Here is a 24,128-nt window from a genome sequence, read left to right as displayed (position 1 = left end):
TGAAAGTTTCCCAGAATCAACTGGTTAAAATCGTCCTTGAGATGTGGAAAATATTGTTAGTCTTTATGTACTTGGTAGTATATTTAGAGATGCATGGGTCTTATTAACTCTGTTTTCCTAGAGCTCCAGGAAGAAATCCCAGCCAGTGTTTCACCCTAGCTGAGATTTGGGGGGCGTGTCATAAATATAAAGGGAAGGGTAAACCCCTTTGAAATCCCTCCTGGCCAGGGGAAAGCTCCTCTCACCTGTAAAGGGTTAAGAAGCTAAAGGTAACCTCGCTGGCACCTGACCAAAATGACCAATGAGGAGACAAGATACTTTCAAAAGCTGGGAGGAGGGAGAGAAACAAAGGGTTTGTGGGTCTGTCTGTAGTCGTCTTGGCCGGGGACAGAACAGGAATGGAGTCTTAGAACTGTTAGTAAGTAATCTAGCTAGGTATGTGTTAGATTATGATTTCTTTAAATGGCTGAGAAAAGAATTGTGCTGAATAGAATAACTATTTCTGTCTGTGTATCTTTTTTGTAACTTAAGGTTTTGCCTAGAGGGGTTCTCTATGTTTTTGAATCTAATTACCCTGTAAGATATATACCATCCTGATTTTACAGGGGGGATTTCTTTATTTCTATTTACTTCTATTTTTTATTAAAAGTCTTCTTGTAAAACACTGAATGCTTTTTCATTGTTCTTAAGATCCAAGGGTCTGGGTCTGTAGTCACCTAGGCAAATTGGTGAGGCTTTTTACCAAACCTTGTCCAGGAAGTGGGGTGCAAGGTTTTGGGAAGTATTTTGGGGGGAAGGACGCGTCCAAACAGCTCTTCCCCAGTAACCAGTATTAGTTTGGTGGTGGTAGCGGCCATTCCAAGGATAACGGGGGTAATATTTGTTACCTTGGGGAAGTTTTGACCTAAGCTGGTAAAGATAAGCTTAGGAGGTTTTTCATGCAGGTCCCCACATCTGTACCCTAGAGTTCAGAGTGGGGGAGGAACCTTGACACCTGCGTAGACAGGCATTTCTGATATAGAGACGAGACTACAGTAAGCTAAGAAAAATTATGTTTTAATTCTTGTTTATGAGACTAATTTCTAATGATCCAGCAAAAAACAGCCCACCCTTCTAATGTCCTTGTCAAATCAAGCAGAATGTACTAACAGGCCCTCGTGATTTATGACACTGCTCACTTGTCCCCATGCAACACAATTAAAAGCTTTCCTATAATCACTATTTCAAGAGCAAGATGTGAGAAGTCTGGTAGTAGAACAGTGATAAGAAGTCTATAGTTCTAGACAAGAAGTTCCATTTATCCTTCCACTTAGACTCAGTCTACACAAAAAAGCCTGCCAATGAAATATATACATAAAAGGTGTCTACTGAATAAAACTGGTCCGAAGGAGATTTTGGGAAAGCAAGTTTTCTGCATTTAGGCCCCACTTCAGTAAGGTACTCAAGGACATAAGTATTCCCACTGAAGTCAATGGGACTACTCATGTCCTTACATATTTTACTATTTACCTAAAAGACAGCATCTCATGAAGCCCAAAATTCAGTGGAGTTGAGCACCTAACCCCCTTCAGCTTCTTCTAAAATCTCATCCTAAAAGAACAATAATACTGTGCTAGACAAGAAAAACAGTACATTGGACTTCAGGCTCCATCCAAGGCTATGCTGTCTTTGAGATTAGCAGTACAGCTCTTCAGAAAAGTTCTGCACCTAAACCTAAACAGTTACTTATCTTCTCGTAACTGTTGTTCTTCGAGATGTGTTGTTCACGTCCATTCCACATTAGGTGTGTGTGCGCCACGTGCACGAGCTTCGGACACTTTTTCCCTTAGTGGCTCCCGTTGGGCCGGTGGGGGGGCCCCTAAGTGGTGCCACTGCGCCGTGCATATATACCCCTGCCTCCCAACCCCCTCCGGTTCCTTCTTGCCAGCGACTCCGACAGGGGGTAGGAGGGTGGGTGGTGCTTGTTCACGTCCATTCCACATTACGTGAATCACAAGCTTACCTCTGGAGGAGGGTAGGAGTCACAGAACAAGTGATTGGAGGACCGCTCTGCCAACTGCCGTGTCCTCACTGGCCTGTTGGTTGACTGCGTAGTGGGTTGTGAAGGTGTGCACCAAGGACCAGGTGGCTGCTCTGCAGATCTCCTGGACAGGACCTGTGCCAGGAAAGCCGTGGAAGTCACTTGTGCCCCGGTTGAGTGGGCTGTGACCGCCAGGGCTGGAACACCTGTGAGCTCATAGCACACCCGGCTGCAAGACAAGATCTGCTGTGCCGACACTCGGAGGCCTTTCATCCTCTTGGCTACGGCCACAAACAGCTGCGCGGATTTACGAAAGGGCTTGGTGCGCTCCAAATAGAATGCCAGCGCACGACAGACATTCAGGGTGTGTAGGCTGCGGTGACTCGAGTCCGTATGGGGTTTTGGAAAAAACACCGGCAGACAAATGTCCTGGCCCAAATGGAACTGCAAGACCACCTTAGAGAGGAACTTGGGGTGCGGTCGGAGCTGCACCTTATCCTTGTGAAATACTGTATACAGTGGCTCAGAGGTGAGAGCCCTCAGCTCAGACACCCTTCTGGCCGAGGTAATGGCCACCAGAAATGCCATCTTCTAGGAAAGGTAGAGGAGGGAGTAGGTAGCGAGGGCCTCGAAAGGAAATCCCATGAGCTTAGAGAGGACCAAGTTAAGGTTCCAAGGGAGGGAGTGGGGGGCATCCTCACAATACTTTAATTGGAATTGGAAACATCCTCTCCAATCCTTTAAGGAAACTTCCCACCACTGGGTGGGAAAACACCGAGCCCCCCCGAAAACCCTGGATGGAAGGAGGAGATGGCCGCCAGGTGCACTCTGAGTGAGGACGGGGCCAGCCCCTGCTGCTTGAGGTGCAGGAGGTACTCTAGGATGGCTTGCACCGGTGCCTGGCACGGCTGCATCTGTCGGGGCTCACACCAACATAAGAACATTTTCCATTTGGCCATATAGGTAGCCCTGGTAGAGGGCTTCCCACTGCCAAGCAGAATCTGCTGCACAGAAAGGGAACATTGGCTTTCCAAGGCGTTTAGCCACAGAGCTTCCACGCCGTCAGGTGTAGTGATTGCAGGTCAGGGTGGAGAAGCTGCCTGCCGTCCTGCATGAATAGATCCCGGTGAAGGGGCAGGACTACCGGGGCCTCCACCAACAGCTCTAGGAGTGGTGTGTACCAGTGCTGGTGGGGCCATGTTGGGGCGATGAGGACCACCGCCACTCTGTCCCCGTGTACCTTGAGCAGGACCTTGTTGTATCAAGGGGAGCGGGAGAAAGGCATGCATCAAGCCCTCTCCCCACAGGATCAAAAACGCATCTGCGACTGAGCCCAGGCTGTGGCCCTGGAATGAGCAGAACCGCGGGCACTGGGCGTTGACCCTGGTGGCAAACCACTCGTGCATGCAATAAGACCTGTTGAGGTAGTTCGCCAGATCGTTTCGCACCCCCAGGAGATACAACGCCTCAAGGTGAATGGCATAGGCTATACAAAAGTCCCAGAGGAGAGCCTTGCAACAGAGCGGCGAGGAACGGGCCCCACCCTGCTTGTTTATATAAAACATGGCAGTAGTGTTGTCTGTCAGAACTGTCATGCTGTGACCACTCAGAGTGGCATGAAAGGTCTGGCAGGCTAGACGAACTGCCCTGAGCTCCTTCACATTGATATGGAGCGACCGCTCTGCTCCGGACCACAAGACCTGAGGTCCCCCAGGTGAGCCCCGCATCCATGGTCTGATGCATCTGTCACCAGCGTCAGGTCCGGTTGTGAGGCAGCAAAGGGGATGCCTTTCCAAACCACAGGCTGGGACTGCCACCACAGCAGGAAGTCCAGCACGTCTCTTGGGGCTGTCAAGTCCAGGGGATCCCTGCCTGTGCGGTACACCCAAGCGAGCCACGCCTTCAGAGTCCTAAGCCTCAGTCTGGCATGCCTGACCATGTGCGTGCATGCTGCCATGTGGTCCAGCAGCCACAGGCAGCACCTGGCCGTTGTTGTTGGAAACTGGCGCAGGGAGGCCACCGCTTGCTGGATAGCCCGGAATTGGGAAACTGGAAGGCTTGCCCTGGCCTGCACCGTGTCCAGGACCGCCCTTATGAATTCCACTCTCTGTGTGGGTACGAGAGTGGACTTGGGGACGTTGACCAGGAGCCCCAGCTTGCGGAACTATCTCAGGGCCACCTCCATGTTGCCCCGCACTTCTGCTTCGGATCAGCCCGCCAGGAGCCAGTTGTCGAGGTACGGGTAACCCTGGATGCTCTGCCTCCGTAAGAAGGCCGCCACCACTGCCATGCATTTCGTGAACACCTGTGGGGCTGCGGCTAGACCGAATGGGAGAACCGCAAACTGGTAATGTTCTTGGCCCACGGTAAAGCGCAGGGATCGCCGATGTGCTGGGTGGATGGCAATATGAAAGTTCACGTCCTTCATGTCAAGGGCAGCGTACCAGCCCCCCGCATCCAGGAAAGGGATGATGGTGCCCAGAGAGACCATGCAGAACCAGGCCTTGACCAGGAACTTGTTGAGCACTCGCAGGTCTAAAATGGGACGAAGGCCCCACATTGGCCTCGAGTATGAGGAAGTACTGGGAGTAGAAACCTTTCCCCTTTAGGCCATGCGGCACCGCCTCTACCGCCCCCGCCTCTAGCAGTGAGTGAACCTCCTTCTCTAGGAAATGCTCATGAGAGGAGTCCCTGAAGAGGGACGGGGAAGGGGGGTGGGAGGGAGAGAAGAGAACTGCAGCGAGTACCCGTTCAGCACCGTGCATAAGACCCAACGGTCCGACGTAACGCTGGACCACACATGGGAGAAATGGGACAGGCGGTTCCAGAAACAAAGGGACGGATTCAGTGACTGGTCTGGTACGCTGTCCCCGAGCGCACCTTCAAAAGCCTGGCTTGGTGGCCGGCTGGGATTTGTGCTGACTTTGGTTCTGGCCTGGCGCATTATTGTTATTATTGTTGTTGCGCCGTCACCTATTATCCCTGCCTCACCTACGGTAAGGCTCATGCCTATGATGAGGCTGGTACTGGCGCTGAGGGGGAGGCTGCGGCTTAAAGGGCTTCCTCTGCGTTACTGGGGTGTGCATGCCCAGCAACTTAAGTGTAGCCCTCGAGTCCTTGAGGCTATGCAGCCTCGCGTCTGTCTGGTCCGAAAAGAGCCTGGACCCTTCCAAGGGTAGGTCCTGAAGTGTATTCTAGACTTTAGGCGGCAGGCCTGACTCCTGAAGCCACGCTGAGCACCTCCTGACCACCCCTGACACGATTGTTTTGGCTGCCATGCCTGCTGAATCCAGGAAGGCCTGGAGAGAGGTCTTGGCTTCTGCCTTGCCCTTGTCCACCAGGGCCGTAAACTCCTGTTGGGAATTTTGTGGGAGGTTGTCCTTAAACTTCCCCACCGCCACCCAGGAGTTAAACTTATGCCTGTTGAGGATGGCCTGCTGGTTAGCAATCCTCAACTGAAGGCCCCCTAACGAGTTCACCTTTCTGCCAAAAAGGTCCAGGCGTTTTGCCTCCTTGGCCTCAAGGGCCAGGGCCTGTTCTCCATGGCGTTCCCTTTCGTTCACCGCCGAGACCACCCGGGAGCATGGACTTAGGTGGCAGAACAAGAATTCTTAGGCCTTTGACAGGGCAAAGTATTTGCGCTCCGCACCTTTGGTCGTTGGAGTGCTGGAGGCCGGGGTCTGCCATATAGTCTTATAATTCGATTGGATGGTCTTAATGAGCGGGAGCGCTATTCTAGATGGACCTTTGGGGCTCAAAATGTCCACCATGGGGTCCCCCTGCTCAACCATCTCCTTGGCCTGCAATTCCAAGTTCTGGGCGACCCTCTGCAGTAGCTCCTAAGACTTGTGATCTTAGTAAGGGAACTTGTGTTTAGATAAATCTTTTCATTGCAATTTCATAGTGGAAAGCAATGTGACACAGACCGTTCCACATTTTCAGCTACTGTAGTTCGCTAAAGGCCGTTAGCAATTTCCATCCTGCTTATACTGGTCAGAAAGAACGGGTCATCAAAATCATAACATGTTACAGCTTAATGCTTTTTGGAGAACTCATGTGCACATATCAATTAAATGAAAAGAAACAGACAGTTGAGACTTACATATCCAGTGGTTGTGCTTCCACAAGAATATTCCTGTTTCTTTCTATAGTCCCAGATTATCTCACAAGTATCTTGACATGAACTAAACACGTAGGAAATGTAAACCACATCACAGCACCTCTCATTTTAGTCTGGTTTTCCTGAACGCATGAGCTTTTTACATTTATGCAATTTGTCTTGCATTTGGACAGAGCAGGACAGAGCTAGTCACCTAGAGAATAAATCTGCTGGTTTAAGGAAAGTCTCCTTTGACAGAAGGCCCCAGTTGACCAATTGAGAGTTTTGACCTTACAACGGTGTTAAAGCAAAAGAGTGGCTCCCGAGGCTGCTAAATTACTCTCAAAGTTCTTTGGAGTCATGCCCACCCCCCTGCAAACATCTGCTGGGCTAGACCCGGAGTAGATGACAAAACAAATAATGAGGAGCAGCTCTGTGACTGATTTAATTCAATACTGCTTTCGAACCAGCATTTTAAAAAGGCAGCAGCAACTTTCCAAATGCTAGAACATGTTAGTGCCCCTTGTGCCTGGGAGGAGATCCCCAGACACATCTGCAAAGCCACCTCGTTGTCCTACTGCAAATCTCTCCTTTGTCATAATGCCTACAACAATCTTGACAATGGATAGGGAGCTGGCAAGATGAGACCACTGCCCATCAGACTGCTCACAGAACAGTCAGTGCTGTCTCATTGTTTCTTTCTACTCCTGTCTGTTTATACCTGTCATCTCTTGTTTGTAAGCTCTTTTGGGCAGAGTCTGTTTTTACAATACCTAGCAGAAGGGGGTCCTGGTCCATGCCTGGGGCTCCTAGACACTACTGCAATAGCAATAAATAAGTAAACGAGTAATAGGTCAATGCCAAGTTAGCAACCAGTCAAGATGTGTCTCCAACTGTTTTAAAAAACAATCCCTTTTCCACATAAGAGCATTACCCATTTACAAGCAAATGAATACTGCCTTAGTGCTGCGATTTATGCAAAAGCTCACACTAACATACACTTGGAGCAGGAAAAAACAGCCACTAGATGCTGGGTTTTCATGTCATTGTCATTTAGGTAGAACCTGACCTGGAATCTCTTCCACAAGTGCAGCATCTCAAAAAGAAGTTTGGATACTGATTAAAACTACAGTACATTGATGAAACCACAACCTGTCAGCAAGCAGGTGGGCTTCCAAGACAGGTAAATTGCTGTAAATGGTCTCACTGAAGACTTTCTGATTAGCAAATATAATAAAACCTAAGACCATTTTCCCATGCTGAAAAAAAAATTAAATTAAAGTAAGGACTTGAACGCAGTAGCTGGGGTGTGCTCTAGTGGTTCTTTCCCTGACAGCCAGCCCTTACCTAAACTTCACTTTTGCTTACATCTCCTTAATAGGGAAATATTCTCAAACTCCCACACTGGTGAGAAGCTCCACAGTAGAGACACTAATAGACCCTCCCATGCCTAGGCAAGAGGTTATGTGTTGGTGGACTGAGAATCACTAATTCTCTTTGGTCCAAAATAATTTAACTTAACATTTTTTGGCACTTTGCAAAAGCCATTAACTTTGCAGGAGGGTTGGGAAAAGGATGAGGGGATGCTCCTGGATAGGACTGGAGAAGGTGTGGGTGGGGAAAAACAGAAATAAGGGGCTGCTTCTTCATGTACTGGCTGGCTGTGGAAAATTCTCTCCATTTCATTATTTAATGCTGATGGCTGGCAGAGTTTATTTGTATATTAGTATTTACCGTTAGTGGGTGGTGGTGAAGTTTGATGGTTATTAGGGTGCACTCGGCGCATCTGTGAAGCTTTTTAAAATAGTTAAATTTAAATAATTTGACAAAATTAAACAGGTCTTATCACATGCAGGGATTGCAGCACAGGCCAATGCCTGGTGCAGTTTTAAAAAAAGCATTAATCTTCCTAATATTTTTTTGTTTTGTTTGAATACTACTATTCTATTAGCAAAAAACTTTAAAAAAAACAAAACAAAGTCCCCCCCCAGAACATGTCTTCTAGGATACAGTTACAATCAAACCTGTAGGTTTTTTTGAGTCCAGATCTCTGCTAATGGCTCTGTTATTAAAATTAATAAATTGTTGCTTAAATGAGGCGCAAATCTTATGTACCCATTTTCATGTTCTTTTCCTAGGCTGAAGTTTGCCTGGTTTTTCCCTCTTACGAGTTAAATTTTTATGTAACAAAATATTTAGACAAAGATTGTGGAAAGAACCCATAGTTTACATCCATGTTTAACATTCTTTGATTTTTTTTTTTTTTGGGACCAGATCAATGGAGTTTCTGTCGGTCTACAAAAGAGAAGGCATTTGGGGAAGTAAGTAATCAGTCAATCATATTTCATAACAGGGCTACATATAATTAATGTTAAATATAAAGCCTCCTCACATCTAGTTCTGCTCCTATTTTTGCTTCTTTTACTATAGAGGTCACTTGAAACACTGCTGTTCACGTTCTTATTGGACATCAAAAGGTCCATCTCATTCATCACTGTACAAAAGCCATCTGTCTTTTCTGCGTCTTCCCAAGGAAACATTGTAGCAACTTTTAAAGTATACTGACAGAGAACTCCCCAGTATAGACAGCAGCACAAACCCTGAACAGCTGCCTTTGTCGACAAAAGCAGACCCAGCTCTTCCACCTCTGAAAGAGAGAGAGAGTTAGGTTTTTTTTTACCTCTTGGACAGGGATATTTCCTAAATGATGTTCTCAGCTGCTAAACTTCACAGGGCCTTAGGACTACACACAAGAAAAATGAGAAACTTTTAAAGAGCCTCCTCATATTCTTCAAACACAGGTCAGATTTGAAGAAGAAAATTCACTGGAGTCCAGTGAAAGGTCTTTGAGCCTGCACAGCCACGCACATTTCGGGCATTAAAAGATTGAATCTCTAAGCCAGACTCTAAGAGAGCTAAAAATTGCTTCTTGTCTCTAAAAAGAGATACAACAATTTTTACACCAGGGGAAGGAATCACTCTATTGAAACAATAACAGTCTGCTTTAAGAAATGTACAACTGATGCCAGACAAATCAAAGTTAAACCTAAACCATATTAGCCTGAAAGTCTGTACCTTTTCTACAATCTTTTCCTTGGTTTAGATGGCTGCTTTTGGTATTTTGTTTACTGTGGGTTAGTGGTGGCATAATTCAGAGTTTTGGAACAAAAACCAAAAAAACCCTTTCACTCTGCAAAGCAATGGAAGTGATATCCTAATATAGAGGGTATGTTCTGTACTATTAGTCGTCTCATGTTGGCACATTACATGTTGCAAGCAAAGGCTATATGCACAAGGTAACTGGGTTGGTCTCCCAACAGAAAGAGGTGCTTTCATTTCAATACTGAGAAAAAAAAATGATTTGCCCATATGTTGAGTACTGTCTGAGAATCATATCCAGGGCCAACTGAAGCCTGCACTTTATTTTGCTTGGCCCCCCAAAATAAAAAACAGGGAGGGAATATGGTGCTGGTGCACTAAAATCCCACTTTTCCAGCAGAGTGAATTGCGTGGAGTTACAGAGTTCCTGCAACAGGAAATACTCTCTTCATGCAGAAGAGATGAAATGTCAAGACTATAGGGGTGAAATCATGGCCCCCATTGAAGAGAATGGCAAAATTCCCAGTCAGGCCAAATTTCATCCCAGGATTTTAAGTAGCGAGAACCTATGCAATCTCAAACTCATCTCTGTTTCAAAGCACAACAGGTGACAATTCTGCTAACCTGCAGATCTAAGAAGGTCTCTGATATACATGAACAGACCAATGAGAATGATAACACGGCTTGTCTGTTTCAGCAGTCTCTTGCAAAAGATGGGTTACTTCTGTTTGTATAAGCCAAATGCAAAATACAGGAAAAACATTAAACCCATTAAGACTCTCAAAAGGGAAAGGATGTGAACAAAATGACTCCACAGAGCAATGTTTTAAAATTATAGGTTTGTGATCTTTAGGCTCCTGCCCCTAAAGCCAATAAGGCATCTATTAAATCCCAATGGATTCAAGAACTGAAGTTTGTCTGCTGTGAATTCTGCAGTGCACCAGTAAAACAAATATTTGGATTGGACCTGCAAGGGAAGAGCAGCAAGTCAGATATTTTATCACAAAATATGCTTCACTGTCTACATCAAAATTATTTGGCAGAATGATTAAACACAAAGAAAATCTGACTAGGGGAAAAACACAACAAGATGCGCATGAAAAATGAGATTACAGCATCAGAACTAAGGTCATCGGAAATATGCTGACCCCAAAAAAATCATTTTAGTGTTCGCTGCAATAATGCGTGTTTTTTATTTTCCCCCTTATTTCTTTTTGCATCGTGCAGCATTAAACTGAACCAAGTCCAGAATTTACTTTACTACTTTCCCCACCTTGTTTATACTCAGTACTCTGATTACCAGCATACTGAGGCTTTGGATCCCCAGTGCAAAATCTGAAACCTTAACTTGGTCACTACAGACAGGATCACAGACATGTTTCTAGTCTTTCTGTTGTTCTTTGGGTTGTGGCTAGAAGCCTAAAAAAAAAAGTCATCATGAGAGTCCTTGGGTGGAAAAAAAAAGTTATAAATGAAGTGTGCCATTTTATTCTTTAGATTAACTCAGATGCTAAGGTTGAGGGGCATGAGCTAGTAGCAGTCTAATCTCACAAAGAATCTTCAACCTACTCTGTAAAAACTTAGGAAAGAGAAAACTCAAGGAATCAGTGCGATATTACTCTGGACAACATGCTCATATCTCCGCCACATGCTCACATCTCTGCACATAAAGGACAAACAGTGGATGACTAAAGAAAATGGAATTGCACCATGGGTCAATTGGGTGAAGAAGCTTAGACAGGGAAAAGGGCCTTAATTGCAACAACATAGTAATCTATGGCTGCATAATCCTCTAACACCAAAAAAGTGAAAAGAGGAAAGTTTCAGAAAATAATTTAACAGTTTTGCATGCCAACAGTTCCTATCACTATGAGCAACAATAAAATATGTTATTTCAGCAGCATCTTACACTCTCGTAACAGAGAAGAGCTCAACATATTGTTTTGCTGTTAGAGTTTAACATCTGGCTGAGGAGGACAGAAATATGAATAAGGAATTAAAAACAGTGTAATCAATGTGTTACTCTCCTATGCACTATGTTACATTAAGGCTAGATCATTAATGACACTCTTCCAATTTAAAAGACACAGGAATGCAGTTATATTTCTGGTGCATTGTTTTTCCTATTATTATTTATTTGTATTAGCATAGTGCTTAGGAGCCCTAGTCAGAGACCAGGACCTGACTGTGTACTGTACAAACACAGAATACAAAAGGTGGTCCCTGCAAACCAATGCTTCATGTAAATATCTGTATGCAGTGTTGTTGAAGCCATGTCAGTTCTAAGTTGAAATATTTAGTAGTGTTCATGAACAAACCACATTTACATCATTTATTCTTTATTTGAGAAGTTTATGGACACATTCTACCCTAGTGAGGCCCCTGTAAGGAGCAAAATTGAGAATTTGGCCTCTTCATTTCTCTCCATATTCTTAGCTACTTTGATCTAATGAGACAAATGAAAATGCCAGCTGCACTAACTGCGGAAAGCCTGTATAATCAACAAAGTTTGTTGTTATGGATTTTTTTGATGAGGTGAATCTTTAAATAATTAACTTTTTCTGCTCAGGTTGTCAAACCCATCTGTAAAAGACCTCATGTGGGGGAGGGGAAAGGGGGGAATCTCAGGGTTCCGCTGCCTGCCTCCCTCCCAGAGCAAACCCCAGTCTTACTGGAGTAACATCCTGTCTAGAGAACAAAATGCACTCCTGTCTGGTTACTCACAAAGATCAGCCAATGTGTTGCTCTTTGTGGTAGCACCCTGGGCTGCAGAAGCAGCTATTCTCCTGGGGAAATCCAGGCTGAAACCAAGATTCGCCTGGGTGGGAACAAGAGCCCTTCCTAAGGCTCATACTTCTCTCTCTAATATCCTTATGTTAGGAGGACCAGCTCCTTGCTCCTCTCTCTGGGACTGACAGTTTGCACACAGCCTTCAGGGTTTGGAAAGGCATTTCTTTCCCTCCCCAAGCAGTTAGCTAATCCCTTCCTCATGGTGATACTGGTGTCCATTTTATCAGCTAAAGAATTCGGATACATCCACACTCCCTCAGTGGCTACTATCGCTTCCAGCAGTGCAGAGACGTACATATAGGCCATCACATCATGCCGGCTGCACCTAGTCCTTGCTAATCCTTCCGGAAGTTCTTCCCAAGCTAGCTGTGTTTGAGGTACAAGGGACTCCCAGCATTAGGACTTGGGGCAAGCAGCTTCAGTGAGCTACCAGATTCACTTTGCTTCTTTGGAAAGGGATAATATGCACCGCCAGCTAAGGACCGTGTTAAGACGACCAGACAGTAGCTGAAAGGCTAGATGATTGTGTGGCTGCACATACCCCATACTGTTTGGTGCTCCAATGTGCTGGTCCTGATTCTGCCATTAGAACATTAGCTAGAGATTTTGTCCTGCTGCTTGCACCGCAAAGCGGTTCCATTATACTCCTCCTGCAGAGCAGAGAATGGGATGCAGCCCTTTGCAAGGAAAAAGGTGTTTCTAAGCTACTTTGGGCCGGGAGTCCAAGTAGCTGAGATCCCACTTTGCTTAGTTACAAATGGCAACTTGCAATAGTAACTGGGTTACTATTTACATAGGAGTGAGTAAGAACTACTTCACTATTCAGTGGTGGTCTCATACTGTCAGCATATTGCCACAGATTCCACAGACAGCTCCAACGTCACTTTGCTTTCGGTGACACCAACGCCAACTTTTCAACCAGGGAACTCTGGCTCATCCATACTGTTCCTGTTCTTATCATCAAGCCCAGCTGAGCAGAAATAGGTCTATAAAAACAAGGCCGTCTAGCAGGAGTGCCTGGTTCTCTGCCTGCCAGTCTGACAGCAATGGCAAGGGAATAGTTAGGGACTGGTGCTCTATGTTCTGGGCTATAGGAGATGAAATTATAAAGGCCCACACAAGCACTACAGCTTTATCAGGCAAGGGTGCGTAGCTGGGTACCAGATGAAGGCCTCGTCTGCTCTGGCAGGGATTGAGGAAAGTGGAGCAATACGGTTATTAGAAGGCATCTCCGGATATGCCGTTTCAGTCTCCAGCTTCACTGGCTGTGACCATCACATTCATGGGATTGTACTGAAACCTACGTCATACTGGGGCAGCTCTGACTGGCAGGATTCTTCTCTGATCAGAGGAAAATGGAGAGAGAGACTAGCTGTGCTTTTGGGACCTTGCTCACGCCTTCCAAAAACAATCTGCTCAGTCTGTATACCATGTAACGTTAGACACTCACCACCTTGCTTGGGTTTGGGTTTAGAAATAAAAGCAACATTATCCATAGCTCAGCTTGAGCCTTCTCTAGGTGTAGCTGCTTTTTCCTCCCGGCTCCATTCTAGGTCCTTGAGAAGAGGTGTGCACAGCCACTCCCACCTTCTGTAGAACTGATCAATGAAATGGTTTTTAATTGTTCACTTTATTAATATAACTTCATAAGTAAAGTATTATGAATGAAACTACATTCATTCATAAAACCAGCTACTCCAATAAATGGCTAATTGAGTTTCACTTTCAATCCAATTGCTGCTTAAAATCACTGAAACTTGCACTGCTTCAACATTGTAACTTCTGTTCACTGTCTGCCATTCCTTACACTTGTCCATGTTGTAACCCAAACTCCATTTTAACTTGTCCCAAACTCCATTTTAAAATGCTCACTTCATTTTTGCAAAACCCTGCTGTAATCTGATTAGTGTAGTTTAGATGTGAGAATGAGGTATGTATGGATGATGGAATCAACCTCCAGCCCCAGCCTGTCCTGATGAAATAAAGCGTAAACACCAACGGCTGAAGATGCAGACAACAGCCCTGACAAAGCAAGAAGAGTCCACCCTCAAAAGAAAAGAACAAAAGTACAATTGAAGAAACATCAAAGCCAGGTCCTAGGCTGAAAGTCATGCCTGCAGTTGACGGGTGATCAATCACACCGAACCCAGAGGCAGCATGACACAGCAAGACCTATAGACTCTGGATTCAAACTAAAGCCTACAAAAAGGATAGGTGAGATGGAAGACTTTGGAGGGTAACGTTCTGCTGCCAACATGGAAGGGCATCGGTGCATGCCCAACAGAGACCCAGCTCTTCCTTGTGCCCGGCTTTCCTGGCCAGAGAGAGAGAGAATAAATGTGATCCTGTGCAGTTTTGTCAAGTCACGGTACATTCAGGACTGGTAACTATCTAGCAGTTGCAGAACGTGTGTGTGCGTGTGTGTGTGTACGTGTGTGTGCGTGTGAGAGAGAGACAGAGAGATAATAAACGTGATCCTGTGCAGTTTTGTCTGTCTAACACTTCCTTATACCCAGGTGAACTACATGTCTCAGGGAGACAACAGAACCCACCTCATCATTTCCCAGGGGGAGTAAACTGGCTAGAAAGGCCTGGGGTGTTTCATGTGCCAGTGCGTTTGAAGTGTTCCACTGTGAAGAAAGTCACAGTGGGTGAGGTAGTATCAATTTATTGGACCAATTTCTGTTGGTGAAAGAGACAAGCTTTGGAGTCTACACAGAGTTCTCCAGAAGAACTCTGTGTCCTCGAAAGCTTCTCTCTTCCCCCAACAGAAGTTGGTTCAATAAAAGATATCACCTCACCCACCCTGTCTCTCTAATATCCTGGGACAACCACAGCTACAACCAACAGTGCAAACAACAATCTGAAGAAAGTATTGTGTTAGTGGTTTCACCTAATGGTAACATCCCCGCATAAAAAAAACTGGTAGAGTGGCAACTTCAGTGTCCATGCAGGTTGTGATTTTCCACTGATCTTTAGGTCTCCATTAAAGCCACAGAGCTTTCCTAGGTAGTTTCCAGATCAACTCACGTAGACCAGGACACTTGGGATTTGATCACCAGCACAGGATCATATACGGTGGTATAAGCGATCACTCCTGGCTCCCTTTCAGACCACCTTCTCCTCCAACCTAGCCTCCCTCCTGTAGATACATTGGAGCCATTCCCCAGTTGTGTACTTGGAGACTCATAGACCCTACAGAGCTCCCAAATGCAGTTATAACACTATTAATCATGGACTCCTTCCTCTCAAGTGACCTTCAGATAACTTGTTACACAGATGAGCTGTGACAGAGGAAGCTATAAGACAGGAGGCTCTATTGCCAGAGGTCTGAATCAGATTATATCCTTTGCCACAATGTAGGAACATTAAGAGTATCTAGAGGCTGCAATGTAGGAATTTTCCTTTTTCTTCCACTATAACATGCGTGAAACAATTCTGAATTGTGGGAAGCCCAGCTGAACTGGGCAGCCCCATTTACAAAAAGAACAGCGTTACCCACTCCCATCTACTTTGACTGCTGTAGATAAATAATAAAATCACCAAGGAGCACAGAGAGATTATTAAAATTCGCCTTATGCAGCTATAGTAAAACCAAATGCCAGATGGCAGTAATGCAACTGTGGAATTTTAGACATTCCAAATGAACCTGCAAGCATCTTCTACCTCCCGGAAGAGGAGAAAGGAGACATGTAATTTCTACCCTACTAGTATCCCACCACAACATACATCCCAATTCAGAGTCCAAAACAGCATATTGTTTAAGAGGTTAAGAAAGTACTTCAACTGGTTTCAGATTATAAAGACCCATGCTAAAAAAACAAACAAACAAACTGAATAAAAATGTAAGTACACCTATTAAAGCTCACTTACACAGGTTACTTTCCTGTAAATCTGAGCAGCATTCTGGCATTCTGAGTAGGGGTATTCTGAGGTAGCCATTTCCAACATGCACATTCCAAAAGCATATACGTCAACTGATTCATCATAGTGTTCTTCATACATTTCTGGGGCCATAAATTCTGGAGTACCTAGACACAAAAGGGAAGAATTTAAGATAGACACAAATAGTAAATATGTTTTACTGCAGTTTTTTTCCTGATCTATAAAAATGTACCCATTTCAGCTGTGTCTGGGTAAATGCAAGATTATTTTAAAACAACTAAAATAAACTCCCTCCCCACCCCCCCAAAACAAAAACAGAACCCCACACAACTGCCCCTACCCTCATCAGTAATGCTGTGAGAAATGCAGATATGTGTAAAAATTCCAGAAGCGAAGAGCAAATCCTGAAGTGAACACAGTATAGGGCGTGGAAATAAACTGAAAGTTTCATAACGATTTTTTATGGGGATGGGGGGCGGGGAGGGAGAGAGAGAGAGAAGGAGAAGGGAAAGAGAAAGACAAGAAACTTCACATCTGATTTAGACAGTTTACAGATTGTTTCCAGCAATACAAGTAGTAATTACTTAGCAAGTTGCACTTTTGGTGAGATGTGTGGTAGTCCAAGTTCTTATATGAAGTCATGCATGAAGAACACTAGCATTAAGACTGATTGTACCATCACTGCAATGAGTAGAAACCAACAGAACTACTCAGAGTAAGGTCCTTCTCAGTGGGGGTTAGGGCGGCAGAAATTGGACCCACTGCGATAAGCCTGAAATAAAGCCCCATTTTTACTCCATCATAACTGTTCTGGTCAATATCTTCATCAATGATTTAGATAATAGCACATAGAGTACATAAAGCATAAAGTTTGCGGATGATACCAAGCTGGGAGGGGTTGCAAGTGCTTTGGAGGATAGGATTAAAAATTCAAATTGATCTGGACAAACTGAAGAAATGGTCTGAAGTAAACAGGATGAAATTCAATAAGGACAAATGCAAAGTACCCCACTTAGGAAGGAACAATCAGTTGCACACATACATAATAGGAAATGACTGCCTAGGAAGGAGTACTGTGGAAAGGGATGTGGGGGTCATAGTGGATCACAAGCTAAATATGAGTCAACAGTGTAACGCTGTTGCAAAAAAAGCAAACATCATTCTGGGATATATTAGCAGGAGTACTGTAAGCAAGACACGAGAAGTAATTCTTTCGCTCCACTCCGCGCTGATTAGGCCTCAACTGGAGTATCGTGCCCAGTTCTGGGCGCCACATTTCAGGAAATGTGGACAAATTGGACAAAGTCCAGAGAAGAGCAACATAAATGATTAAAGGTATAGAAAACATGAGGAAAGATTGAAAAAATTGGGTTTGTTTAGTCTGGTAAAGAGAAGATTGAGGGGGGACATGATGACAATTTTCAAGTACATAAAATGTTGTTACAAGGAGAGGGAGAAAAATTGTTGTTCTTAACCTCTGAGGATAGGAAAAGAAGCAATGGGCTTAAATTGCAGGAAGGGCGATTTAGGTTGGAGATTAGGAAAAACTTCCTGACAGAGTGGTTAAGCACTGGAATAAATTGCCTAGGGAGGTTGTGGAATCATCATCATTAGGGATTTTTAAGACAGGCTGGACAAACACTTGTCAGGGATGGTCTAGATAACACTTAGTCCTGCCATGAGTGCAGAGGACTGGACTAGATGACCTTTCGAGGTCCCTTCCAGTTCTATGAGTCTATAACTGGAACTAGCAGCTCAATACAAATCGCTACCTAGAATCCCTTCAAAAGTTCCCTTTTCTATACAGCAAATCAAGAACAAACAGAGGTAGTAATGACATCACTGGTAACTGAGTAACTCCCACGCTGAGCACCGAGACTTGGAAATTCAGTCACAATAGTTGTTTAACTCTTGTCAAAGAGCCTCTGAAAAACAATTACTTTGAACAGTGAGGTCTACAGAGCTCAAATGATACCTTCAGCACTGGTGCTTGCATCAAAAAATTTATTCAAGGAACTGCATCTAGTCATGGGACAGTTTATGCTTGGGTGGTGGGAGTCTGTACATAAAATATTATTTTCTTATCAAATGAATGTCAGGAAAGATGCAAGAGGAGTGAATAAGGCAGTGCTTAAGATGAAAATGGATTATCTAGATAGGATCACAGATCTTAAAAGGAAGAAAGAGCATTTTCCACCAACTAGGATATCAATGAGAAGGTGCAAAAAGGGACGTTTGTTTTCTCTAGGTACATTAACCTGTGAGCATAAGAAAAGTAATAATTTTGGTTTCGGAAGGACTCCTAATGGCCCGTGTCATTCCCTAGTTTTCAACAAGACATGGACTCTGGGTTAGAAACCAAACTCACTTCCTTCCTGGGATTTGGCTTTATTGGCCTTTCAGGCCAGGTCTACATTAGAAACTTTTGACAGTATAGCAATGTTGGTTAGGAGTATGATTTTTTTTTCATATTTCTATACTTGTAGAAAGCCTAGGATAGACACAGTCATACCACCATAAAAGTGCTTTTGCTGGGGAACAGGTATCAACTGTATCAGTAAAAGCACTTTTCTGCTGGAATAAGCTGCATCTGCACTAGGAGGGTTTGCCAGTATATCTATACCAGCAAACCTTTTCTGGTACAGACCTGGCCTAAGACAAAATAAGCCTCAGCTTAATCTTCTCTCAGCTTTGATACTCCTGGGGCCTCTCTCAGGCCCTCCTCTGTTCTTGTTGCCACTGTCTCAAAGACACTCCCTTTATATCCTAGTTGGACCCCACCTGTCAGCAAGACTCAGCTGTAATTACCCTGAATCTTGATATGGAGTTTTAAAACCTTGGCTTAGGGTGACTTGACAGAAAAGTGCTGCATTCCGATACTGGCCCTTTATTTGCCACCTGTGACAGAACCTTACATTGCAACTACGAAATGGTTCACGGCTGTGTCAGATGTGGACTACGCTCTACAGACCTGCTACATTGCCACTGAATCCCAGTCAGCCTAGAACAAAGAGAAACTGGTGAATTATGCAGCATTTAAAATGACGGTCGCCACCCTGAGGAGGGAGCAATCTAAAAAGCAGGAGATACTATAATAGCATTCCAAAAATATAGTCCAAGGGGCAAGAATCTCATTTGGTCTGTGTATGAATTCATTTGTAACAAATTAGATTCAAAAAGGTTTTCTGTATGCTTAATAGTCCTTAAAAACTGGAACAACTATGGGCTCAGTATTCATTCACAGAATCACTGATCTGCCCAATGCTACTCAATCCATTGCTCTTTTTCGTAAGCACTCTTCTGAAGAGAATTACAAAAGGTAGCCAAGTTTATAAAGGGGTTTTCTCAACTTCCATTAAGTCTTGCCTACTCTAGGATTTTTCCCAACAGTTTCCCTCCACTACTACCACCACTAGAGGAGACAAATTGCCAACAGCCTCCAGTATTTTTGCTAACGTCTTGTCTAGATCTGCTCTGAGCAGGTTTGATGGCTCAGTGGTAAAAATTCCAACAGCCACAGAAGCCTCAATTACACTACTGGTACTAGTGGGGATCGTGAGGATGGAAAATTTTTGAATGGAAAACTTGCCTCCTAGAGTGGACAGAACCTTCAAATACCAAAATCCAAGGCCAGAATCTCAGCTGGTGTAAATCAGCATGGGTTCATTAAAATCAATGGAGCTAAACAGATTTACATGAGCTGAGGATCTGGCCACAGAATTTAATCAGCCACTTTAATCTCAATGATATCAGTCTAACAGCTATATGCTGGTGTTACTGAAATATACCAGTAAAAATGAAGGTATCCTTTTATTAAGCTTTCCGATGCAAAAGAATTACTTTAGCAATTACTTTTCAAAAGAACATACTGTTTTGCTGACTAGGGAATAGGTGTTACCAGGATTAGTTTGCTATGATAAGATATTATCCACTCCTCCAGAAGCCTAAAAGCTTCTTTATGAATAGAAATTGAATTTTAGAGTATTTAAATACTGTAGCTGGAACATGAGCATTGCCATGATAAATTCCCTCACCTTTGCTACTTCATTTTCAACCACAAGGTTCTATAACTTTCATCTACAAAGCTGAAATTTTCATGGTCTTAAGTTTCCAAAGGGTAAATTTGCTCAGGAAGTTTGAGTGAAAAGGGTTGAGCTGATTGAGAATGGAGGAAAAGGGGCATCACACACTTTCCCCACTCAAAGAAGTGTTGCATCAACTTCATCGGTGCCAAAGTGACTGGGGTTAAAAAGTTAACATTTGGCAGGGAAATACTGCCCTTAGGTCCCGATTCAGGAAAGCACTTAAGCACATGCTGAAATTCCACTGAAAATGGAGATAAAACTGCTGTCTCAACTAAGAGTGCTTCCTTGAATTGGGGCTTTCCTGAGGAGAAGGGCCTTTGAATGTTCTGGTGAAAAAAATCAGTTTGACTTTAAAGTGTTATCAGGTTTCAGTAAAATAGCAGTCCTGGGATACAGAGTACTTGGGGTACGTGGGGTTTTTTTTTTGAAGACACTTACCCACTCTAAAGTGAAAGACAGCTGCAGTGCAAGGGTGCTGCTAATGTAGGCCCACAGCAAATGAGTACATCTCTGAAGGCAAAAATAAATGCTGAACTAGTGACTCATTCTTTTAGAATTAGAAATGAAAAGGACATACAAACATTACCTATACGGAGGATATGGTGAGAAGACATTAAAAATCATTTTAGAAGAAATAGGGGGGCCTCTACTGTTTTGATTTAGAAGAGAATTTACCATGCCATGGTACCATTTTCTAGATAGGACCATAGATTGAAATTTTCCTAAGCAGTATAGAGGATTTAGCCACACACAGCCACCTTCATTTCTGCAGCCAAACGACAAGGATATAAATACTAAAATGAAACAAACACCACGAATAAGAACAGCTCACCACCAAAGCAGGACAAGAAGGGCTACAATACAGAACAGAATGATTACCTATTACACTTTTGGCAAATGAAGCTCTTTTGAGGGTTGCCAGACCTAAGTCTCCTATTTTCACAGATCCAGTTGGTCCCGTAATAAAAATATTGTCACATTTTAGGTCTCTGTGAATGATTGGTGGAGTTCTCGTGTGCAAGAACAGTAGACCTTTCAGGATTTGTCGGCACCAGCTACGAAGAACTTTTGGTTTCATCACTTTAAATCTTTTCAGATACCTGCAGCAAAAACACAGAGAGAGCCATAGGCATAAAGAAAAAAAGCGTTATTTAAAACTCTAAAGGTTTTACAATGGACAAAATTAGGACCTTGTTTTGAATACACCCCCACCCCCCCCCACACACCCCAACCACAAGCAGCTCAGAGACAGCATCATGGTGAAAGTAAATTGTGCTCTCTGAAGAAAGCACAGAGACATTTCATTTTTTTGGAGGAAGTTAATTATTGTATCATACTTCCCTGGTACAAATACCACCAATATTCAGACATATGGAAGTTTAATAGTAAAGCAATTCATTTTATGCAAAGACCTATGCTAGAACATAAAATGTTTTATGTATTCAGATTAGCACACTATGGAAGTCTTTTGATCTGTGTACTGCAGACCTGCATTTCTACCATTAGCCTAAGACACACATCTTTACTGTAGATATGGAGGGTATGTTTTGGAGGAACTCAAAATCTGCTTCTTGCACTTGCAGAGTGGCAGGTTGGAGTTGTGCAGTGATGTGTATTACTCCCATCAGGGATGAAAATCTGTTCTGAAGTTTGTGCCAACTGCTTTATAACCAACTGAACCACAAGCTATTAATTAGTGCTGTTTAGGAGATAACCTGGAGCAGCTTTTGAGTCAAAAAATGAACCCCTCCAGCTAAAGCGCTATTTTATTGCAGTTTTGTAATGCAAACCACAAACACCAACCCCCGCCCCCAAAAACCAAACCAAAACAAGCAAACAAAACCACGATCAACAACAACCTAACAAATTCACCCAGAGCTTCATGTGCAGAACAGAAAACAAAGGAGAGAACTGCTGATAGTTACATAACTGAAACAGTAGCTCAGGGGAAACAGCAAAAGGTGCTGAAATTCTGCTTTCAGATCAACAGAGTTCAAACATCGGGACACATGACTGAAGGGACAGAACAGATCAGTTTTTTGGTCCTGAGATGCTTTTTTTTCCCCAGAGAGGCTATAACTAATATTTTTCTAAGAATTTCAGCAGCTATTCTGAGATGTGCCACCAGGAGCACAGTACTTACGTTTTTAGCGTTCCTGAGGTCATCAATTCAGTAACCAGCACTATACATTTTTTCCCTTTTACACAGGACTCCCAGAAGTCGTAAAATCTAACAATGTTTGGATGCTGAAGACCTTTCAACATTTCTGCTTCCTCCTTAAATCTCTGTCTCTCTACTTTTGTCAATTTTCTGTCCTGTAATCCAAAATAAGCATTATTAGTATTGAATAAAACTTTTTTTTTTTACTGTAAGTCATTTACTATGGTTTTGACAGTACTAGATTTCTTTTATGATCACATCAAGCATGATCATTATAAAAACTATTTATATAAGAAATGAGTAATGTGGAGGAACAAGAACTCCACAGGGGCACTAGCCTCAAATTTAGTTCCTGTCATCATTAAATTGTGTCTCTGAGCTGAGCTGAAGGACGAGTAGCCCTGTATCCAAGAAATGTCTGTGGTATGCAACATAGGAGCCTTTGATTTCCATTTTCACCTTCTGAGGCATCACTAAAACCCCACAGTTGAGCCATGTCAATGGTTTGGTGCATTCATATATATCTAAATGATTTCATTAGATTTAGTTTTGAACCATTTTTGATCTTGAAAGTACAGTTAACTGGAAAGACTGAACTAACAAACGCAGGGCTGGATTTTCACATATGCCGAGTACCGCACAATGCCTGTGGATATCATTTACAATTGAGGATGCTCAACACTTTAAGACATCAGGCCTGTAATCTGCACTTTACTGAAAAAAGGGTAAGTTCCTCCTTACGTGGATGGCCTCCTTTTCCATTGCTATGGAAACAAAAACAATCTAGACAATGCCACCTCAAAAAAGAATGTGCCAATTTTTCTGCTCGTTCACAATTCTGCCTCTTCTTCCAAGCTATTTTACACTAAATTCGACTCAAAAAAAGATTTAAAAATGACTTTGTGCCTTTGTCTTTTCTGGGATGTAAAAAGGCATCCTGAAAATGTTTCTTGCCTGCTTTTAAGATCAGAAATATTGGGAATGACAAATTCTATCTTCCTGGTTTTCCTGGAGAATCTCTAAGAGGTCTCAGGGATATTTAAACTCTCGCACCTTAATTGAAAATGCAAGGGTGTTTAATCATTCACAAATGTTTAGACCCTGAAGATAGACAGGTGCAAGAGTTTAAAGGAATGACTTAAAATCTTTCCCTTTCAACTGTCTCCCTCTTGGCTTTTGGGCTGGTGTCAATCCACTAGTTCTTCAGTCAGAGTATAAGTATAATGAAAAAAGTTTTAAAGAAAAATCTGTTGGGGAAAAATGCACTCCTGCAGCCTTAGAGGCAAACGGACTTTGGCTGGATTGGCAGGGGAAGAGGGCTGTGGCTCCTTTAGGGATACTCATCTCCCATCCCACCTCCCATTGCAGGAGTCCAGCTCCCTCTGAGTCTTGGGTTATGGATAACTTGGGTCAGGGGAAGGGAGGGAAGAGGAGAAGCATCATCCTACATGACTGGCCAGTTGGCATATGGAACCCATTGGCCCCCATGCACCCAAGGGTCAGTCACAGAAGCCCTTAAAAATCCCTCAAGCCTTCTTCATAAACCATAAAAAAGCCACAAGCCTAAACAGTTACTCTCATTAGGAGCACCCCTTTAGTACTGTATGATAACCTGTGGTCAATCTCTCTCTCATGGACAGTAAAGCAGATTAAGATCACTCCAGTCCACTGCCCTAGAAATAAAGCTCCTTAGCTCTTTAAAAGGCAGAGCTGTTTCTTACTGACCAAACTCAGAGCTAACAGATCACTGGAAAACACATGCATTTATCAGGTCCAAAAGTTAGTTCATTTTTCAAACTCAGACATTGTACTTTCCTCAGCAACCTTAGAGGGATGTAGATAATAATATCCACTTCGTGAAATAAATGGTCACTTGGCCTATTTTTAACTGAGACTCTGAAGGAGATAAGGCCATTGCCATATGGATACAGTCTCCCTGCATCTGCAGTGAGAGGAATTCCACACAGTAATAAGAATTCTCATGGCTGG

General features: G+C 43.6%; 1 protein-coding gene across 3 annotated transcripts in view; it reads right to left on the bottom strand.

Annotated features, from left to right (window-relative positions):
* WNK2 (WNK lysine deficient protein kinase 2) overlaps nt 1-24,128 on the bottom strand; it is a 186,157-nt gene that overhangs the window by 104,042 nt on the left and 57,987 nt on the right. For all 3 annotated transcript variants that reach the window (XM_084633208.1, XM_084633207.1, XM_084633206.1), the window contains exons 3-5: nt 22,122-22,294; nt 20,858-21,078; nt 15,882-16,039 (exon numbers count right to left, since the gene is read on the bottom strand). In XM_084633208.1, coding sequence (XP_084489334.1) covers nt 15,882-16,039; nt 20,858-21,078; nt 22,122-22,294 — 552 coding nt within the window. The remainder of the gene's footprint in view (nt 1-15,881; nt 16,040-20,857; nt 21,079-22,121; nt 22,295-24,128) is intronic.

The sequence above is a fragment of the Lepidochelys olivacea genome, assembly GCF_965140295.1.
Source record: "Lepidochelys olivacea isolate rLepOli2 genome assembly, chromosome: 7".
In the NCBI taxonomy this organism is placed as follows: Eukaryota; Metazoa; Chordata; order Testudines; family Cheloniidae; genus Lepidochelys; species Lepidochelys olivacea.
Note: the sequence above shows the minus strand (reverse complement) of the source record. Positions and strands in the feature narration are given on the sequence as shown.